General features: G+C 43.2%; 1 protein-coding gene across 1 annotated transcript in view; it reads right to left on the bottom strand.

Annotated features, from left to right (window-relative positions):
* csmd2 (CUB and Sushi multiple domains 2) overlaps window positions 1–7,500 on the bottom strand; it is a gene marked incomplete at both ends in the record, with an annotated part of 212,746 nt that overhangs the window by 175,590 nt on the left and 29,656 nt on the right. The window contains one exon of the mRNA XM_083680039.1: window positions 7,211–7,323. Within this exon, the coding sequence (XP_083536165.1) occupies window positions 7,211–7,323 (113 nt within the window). The remainder of the gene's footprint in view (window positions 1–7,210; window positions 7,324–7,500) is intronic.

Raw genomic sequence — 7,500 nt, forward strand, 5'->3', positions numbered from 1 at the left:
GCTGAGTGGTGGGGAAATCAATCAAATATTCAGATGATATGTAGTGCTGTTATTAATTCATGTTGAAGGTATTGCACTGGTAATGGTTATCTGTGACAGACCTGTTTTTTATTTATACCGTAAAAGTATGACCAAATGTGCGTCAATCTCTTTTTCTTTTTTTTTAAATACAATTATGTGCTGTTTTTCTACTTTGAGAGGCTTGATAAGTACCGGCCCTGATCCCTAATGGAACAGTAATGACTGATGTTTTATTGTAATTTATTCCAAAGATGCAAAAAGGTAATCATTATGCAGTAACTATTTAATAACCTTTATCGCACTTAATTTCCATGTAACTAGCAGGTAAATTGTTCTTAATGATAGACACAGCTAAAAGCCTTCTCTCTCCCTGGAGACTAAGATAGCAGATAGCAGGATGGATAGGACAGGAGAGCCCAGCGGGTCTGATTCCTCACACCAACACACTGCTGCCTCTCTGTGGGGGGGGGGATTAAGGAAGCATTAACCCATGACATGGTGTACTTTACCAACCGATATCCTCACACTTCCATGCGGTGTGACAGCGCACACGGCCACTGGTCGATTGTGCCTACCGCCGGAAGCGTGACGATATCGTCTGTTAATGTAAACCCTGGAGTTGTGTTTATACGGACCGCATAATTTTTTGGGGCAAGGATTCCCCCTGAAACTTCTTTTTAGCCTTTCAAATTTGACTCCTCAAAAGACCAGAAGAGTGTAGGGTAGGACACTTCATTTTAAAAAGTGCCTTTTCCGACCAAGACAGCCTTCGTAAATGAAATATTTCTTTCAAAGGATCTCATTCCCTGATCGCTACCGATTAACTGTAGTCATTACAACCATAAAGAAGCTTTTAGACAGCTGGAATGTTACATACTGGACCTTTAAAGCATTATTCACGAGCAAACAAAGGTAGCAATGAGCACAATCAGTCGCCCCCTCACTGTTGTAGACAATCTAATGTGACACAAAATGGCAGCTGTGCATTACCCAAGTGGGAGAGCTTTGCATTTGTTGTGGATGGAGGAGTTACGGAGGAGTTACTTTAATAACATTTAAGAATGCATTGACTATGACTCATTGCAAACCTTATCATCAATATTACATAACTGTCATAAGTACAACGCATTTGTTCCAAGCTGGTCAATCTCCAATGCATTGATTGCCAACTCTTACAAGTGAATAAGAGAATAAGAAGAAGCATATCAGCTATGAACACACAACCAGATCTGAACTTGGAACCCTGAGACAGCAAACTGCCAGATAGCCCCCTCACCCACCCACTCTCTCTCAGACAGCCTGCCCAGTTCCAATATTCCACTGTAGCTCTTCGTCCCATTGGGGGAAATTAGGAAGGCACTGGGTCTGCTCTGTTGGTTGTCAGGGCAACAGGTGGCAAGTTTGTCACTGCATATGGCACCATTTAATATTTAATACGGTGCATTTCATCATGTGTAAGACTAAGTGTTGTCGTCACGATGGTATGGAATGGATCCACTGAGGGGATCCATATGCTGCAGACGATATGGGACTTGACTACAAGTTGCTTGGAGTGTTTTTGGAAGTGAATATCAACTCACACACGCGCACACGCGCACACGCGAGCACACGCACGCACACACACACACACACACACACCCACCCACCACCACCACCACACTGTCTCCACTTTTGTGAAAGAAAGCCATATGGCTGTTCAAGGACGACTCCCACACATATTTTTCATTCTGAGCCTTTGTATTGCCGGTTCATAATGGATATCTGTTTGACAATCCTGATCCATCTCTGATGCTTTTGCTAGATCTGATCAAATGTGTATATTTTTTTTTTTCAATTTACACCTACGTCTTTTCATGTGGACACAATCAGGATGTGGACAGTATCGGAATGCAAGACATATGTTAATAACATGTATAAATGGGGTCTCACATTGGCCTCATGCATGGACCCATCACTGATATGTGAGGTTGAGCATCCCCTTGTAAGTAGGACAGAGTGAAGACAGTGTTTCTCTCAGACAAAAGAGCAAGAACAAAGAGGGGAGCTTATGTGAATGGAGGTGATATATTTAGAGAAGAACAGAATGGCTGGTAGTTATTCAGAGAGTAGGATATGCTTCACATTCTACCACAACAGTAAATTAGCCACGCATTAAGTCCATTGTTATTTATCTTCTCATTAAGCCATGCAGAACAAACTATTTAAATCATAGGAGATAGACAAATCAAATCCAAAGTGTGCCAAGGAAATATCCCCCACACCATTACACCACCACCACCAACCTTTGAGTTACTGTTGCCTTTCTATCATCTCGAACCAGTCTGGCCATTCTCCTCTGACCTCTGGCATCAATAAGGCATTTTCGCCCAGAGAACTGCCGCTCACTGGATATTTTCTTTTTCGGACCATTCTCTGTAAACCCTACAGATGGTTGTGCGTGAAAATCCCAGTAGATCAGCAGTATTCTGAAATACTCAGACCAGCCCGTCTGGCACGAACAACCATGCCATGTTCAAAGTCACTTAAATCACCTTTCTTCCCCATTCTGATGCTCGGTTTGAACTTCAGCAGGTCGTCTTGACCATGTCTACATGCCTAAATGCATTGAGTTGCTGCCATGTGATTGGCTGATTAGATAGCTGTGTTAAAGAGCAGTTGAACAGGTGTACCTAATAAAGTGGCCGGTGAGTGTGTGTATATATATATATATATATATATATATATATATAGAGAGAGAGAGGGGGGGGGGGTGGAATAGAGCCAAATAAGCGCAAAGAGAGAATAGAGCCAAATCAGAGTGTAATTATGAGTTGAGAATACATCAGACAGAATGAAAGTGACTGAAAATATGACACAACATGTGCATGAAAAAGGACATCTGTCTCTCTGACTGTCTTCATTCCACACCATCTCTGGGCACTCTGGCCCCCCCTGTGTATAGGGTGGGAGTCTGGGCACAGTGCAGATCTGTGGGCATCCAGAGCTCATTATCAGGATCCACAGAGCGATTTAATGGGCCATACAGCCACAGGACCCCCACCACGAGGCAGTGGGAGGGAAAGGAGTGCAGAGAGAGAGCAGAACAGTGACTACAGGACAGTATGGTGTGTTGACGGTTGCATGGAGGGAAAAATGGAGGGATGACAGAAGAAGAGGGAGCCCTTTAGTTCAAATTGCACAGAATCGTGCAACACAGTTGCAAAGGCATGCAATCGTATACACATTCCCAATTGTGTGTCCTGGTTGACGCATGAGTGAGTTTTTTGGATGAAACATAAAAAAAATTAAAAACGCTATGTGAGGGTAAGTGAGTTTGCGTGACATACGTAAGAAGTTAATCTTTATTAACTTTGAATTGTGTGGCAGTAAGGTAGTATTAGGCATTCACTTTGAGAGGTTAAAGAATAGATAGACCCTCCAACTTTAACACCTTGCCTTGCAACCCGCACATCACTGGTTGGAATCACAACTAAGGACAACAATATTTGCTAATTACAATACACTCTGTGTATTATTCTCTCATATTTCTTGACATTAAGCAGTTTGATTATTGCTTCTTACATGAAAAAATGAATGTATTCGGTTAATCAAATGATTCCCTTGCCTCCCCTCATCACACGCCCCTGTTACATGATTTGAGTAGGAGACCAGTCATGAATTATATGAACAGCTTTCAGAGCCGGCTCAACAAAAGGCCAATCAAATGTCAGACACACACACACACACACACACACACACACACACACACACACACACACACACACACACACATACACACACACACATACACACACACACACACACACACACACACACACAACCCCCCCATTAAGACTCTAAATGGCCATTCAATTTGACAAAACCTGGGTTGAAGAGGAACCTGAGAGGATGACATGGGTGGATTCTTCCAACTTATTTCCCCTCAGATGTATGTGTATCTCTGTGTCTGTGTGTGTATCTCTGTGTCTGTGTGTGTATGTGTATCTCTGTGTGTGTGTGTGTGTGTGTCTGTGTGCGTGTGTCTGTGTGCGTGTCTGTGTTTGAAGAGTGATGGCTGTGAAAGGGGCTGATATGGGAGGTTACTGATCAGAATCAGAATCAGAATTATTTGATTTGCCCAAGTATATTTGCACATACAGGAAATTGACTCGGGGGGGGTTGGTGCATGGGACATAAAAAACAATATATAGCGAGCAAAAATATGAACAAAATAGCAAAATATGAACACAATAGCAAAAATAAACGTATAAAAGTTAATAAAACAATAAATTATGTAAAGCTAAGAGGCAATGAGGCTAGAGGCTGTGAAATGGGTATGGGGCATGTACACTATAAATTAGAATAATTTTAAATAAATATAAATTACACAGTGCATTGTGTGTGTGTGTGTGTGTGTGTGTGTGTGTGTGTGTGTGTGTGTGTGTGACAGGGTGGGGGGGGGGGGGGGGTGGTGGGAGGAGTGGAAGTCCCAGAGTCAGTGAGAGGCAGGCTTAATTGGCATAATTGCTTAACTGCTCGTGATTCAGCTAATGTTTCACCATTACACACGGTGCTGTATTTTGGAGGGATAAAAGGCAAACTCCAGGTGTAAAGAGACGAGGCAGAGGGATCGTTCAGAACCATTACCTCCCTTCTCTCCTCTGCTTCACAGGAGGACCGGGAGGAGGCAGGCGGAGTGAGAGAGCGAGAGGGGAAGAGGAGAGGGTTGTGTTGTGTTGTGAAGCCACCAATGACAGTGTGATGACGTTCACACGCACACACACACACACACGCACACACACATAACAATGGCATGAACAATACTTAGAATAGAGTGCACAGATCATAGGAACAATGGCCTCAGAAATACTTTGTCTAGTATGGGGAGAGTATATATTCTACTGAAGTTTATCTGGGTGTCTCGGGGTAAAGTGTGTGAGTATGTGCGTATGTGTGTGTGTGTCTGTGTGTGTGTGTCTGTGTGTGTGTGTGCCTTATCTTTCACTGGATGTGATATACTGATACGGTTCTGGAGTTTTCCCAGGACGAAAGCAGGCCTTTCATACATCCAGGTCTTTTTGCAATTAAGGTGTCAGCCTGACAATGTCTGTACAGTAAGGCGACATGGTGCAGTTCAATCTGGCTTCTCGCCTCGCATGTGACGGGGGTGACATGTAATTACTGTGACACACTGATTTCCCTACGGTATGTACGGAACAGGTCTGATAACCCTTAACCTAATCTTTAGAACCCACAGCCATGACCCAACTTAGCCACCTCCTCCCAGGATCCCGATTACATATTCACTTAGCCGCGAGAGTGAGAGAGCAGCTCAATATCTCACGACTCTCATTTACTGCATATCATTAACGACTCTGACCCAGCTTGGAGTAAAGCACACAAACGGACACTCTGGTATTCTCCTCAGGTCTGACGCAGAGGGGGTGAGCCTGGGAAGGCTTGAAGCAGAGAGAGTGGCTGCGTTTCAAATGGTCTCCTCTTCCACACATTAAAGCTCTCTACTCTTTATGGGGAATAGAGTGTCATTTTATAAGGGATAAAAGCTCACATCTGAAAGCCTTGCTAGAATGCTACCGTGCTAACCAAAATCTTGTCACGTCACGACATGTTAAATAGGTCTGTCAACATTATATATCATCATTCTTATCTCTCACATAACTACAGTAAGTAAGCTAACTTTGACAGAGACGAGCAATACTGCTTCTCTTCACTCATAATGGGAAATTGAGGTAATGAGGCCACTTTGGAAAAAACGGGACACACTCTTTGAACATTGCCTGTAAAAGACCAATCATGTCATCAAATCTTGACACTGTGCAAAATGGTATTTCCAACATGTGAAGAAACAAGACATGATCCTCTAAATGAACTCCCTGTGGAGAGGAAGAATTTCCCGTTTGCTCCATTCATTTGTTCTACATTTGCGTATGCAGGGAACACTGTTCCGGGGCCTGAGGTACCTGCCACGGAACCGCTGAGCCACATTCCCACATTCCCACATTCCAACGGTCTCCCATCAGGTAATTAGACTAATTAGTCCTCTGCCCGTCATTTCTCCTACGTGGGTTTGGAGCGTGTCATTAATGTCATCACTTAATGGGTCATAAAGCACTCTTCATCTGAAGAAATACGACAGACAAGGCCCCAGTCAGCCAGCCAGCCAGTCAGCAAGCCAGCCAGGCACTAGGAAAAGAGACGCTAAGCTAGCTAGATTCCCTGGCTCTAAATCAATCCATGCATATGAATATAATTAGCCTAGCACACACTGATAATCCTGTGCTGTAATGGACACATTGAGCAGGGCATACAGCACACTTACTGGTACTATGTATAATTATTATTATTATTATTATTATTATTATTATTATTTTTATTATTACTGCACTATTCTTAACTATTGTTTCTAGATATTTCAGCTCAACCGTATGATCAGAAGATGCTGGGAGAAAGTTTCACTGGTCAGTGATGAGAGGCTAAAAGGCCCCAACTGAAGAACAGAGCCCAGTGCAGTCAGAGAACCCTGGACATCCATGTACACACAAGAGAGAACAGAGAAGGAGTTGAGAGGAGTGGAAACTCTGGAATATCGTTAGAAATGTTCTCAACGTGTGTGTAACCAAACAGGATGACGATCAATGTCTCAGGGGTTTTAAGTTTACAACTGCACCTCGCCTGTTTACAATCCTGCTTATGTTGTATGTTCTATGTGTATGTTATGTGTGATGTCTCTATGTCTGTAAGCTACTTGGAACCTGAATTTCCCCTAGGGATAAATAAAGTTTCTATCTATCTATCTATCTATCTATCTATATATCTATCTATCTATCTATCTATCTATCTATCTATCTATCTATCTATAGCCTGCGTGAATGGTCCCCTTGGTCCTATACTTTGGAGTTGTATTATTTATCTAATCAGGTGAGTACTGCGTATGCTCTCTCATCTGTCATTGTGACGCATGGAATGGAATGAGGAATGATATCTAACACACGTGGTTGATCCCATTCCTCATTCCATTCCATGCATTACAATGAGCCCCGTCCTCCGATTTCTACCTCCACCAACCTCCCCTGCTCGACTCAGAGACCAGCTGGACTTGTAGGAATAGGCACGTATACTTCAATGAGTGTTCACTCATTTGTTATGGTACAGCATATGATATTTCAGAGTATTACAGCAGTCGCCTTACCTTCATAGATGGCCTTGAAGCCCTGTCCGCTGACAGCGTAGTCCGACAGCAGCCACAGTGTGAGCCTCGGGCCTGTACTCACGATGGGCGAGGGCAACTGGAACCCTGTCAATCTACACACACACACACACACACACACACACACACACACACAGAAAAGGGAACACATCAGAAAAAAGCCACCATTTTAATAGGCAAAGCTAACAATGACTGTCAAATAGCCCAAAGAGGCTATCGATAGTGGCTATCATTTTCGACTAAATCACCCCCCCCCCCCCTATTTTTGCATT

Source organism: Argentina silus, assembly GCF_951799395.1.
Source record: "Argentina silus genome assembly, chromosome: 11".
Taxonomy (NCBI): Eukaryota; Metazoa; Chordata; class Actinopteri; order Argentiniformes; family Argentinidae; genus Argentina; species Argentina silus.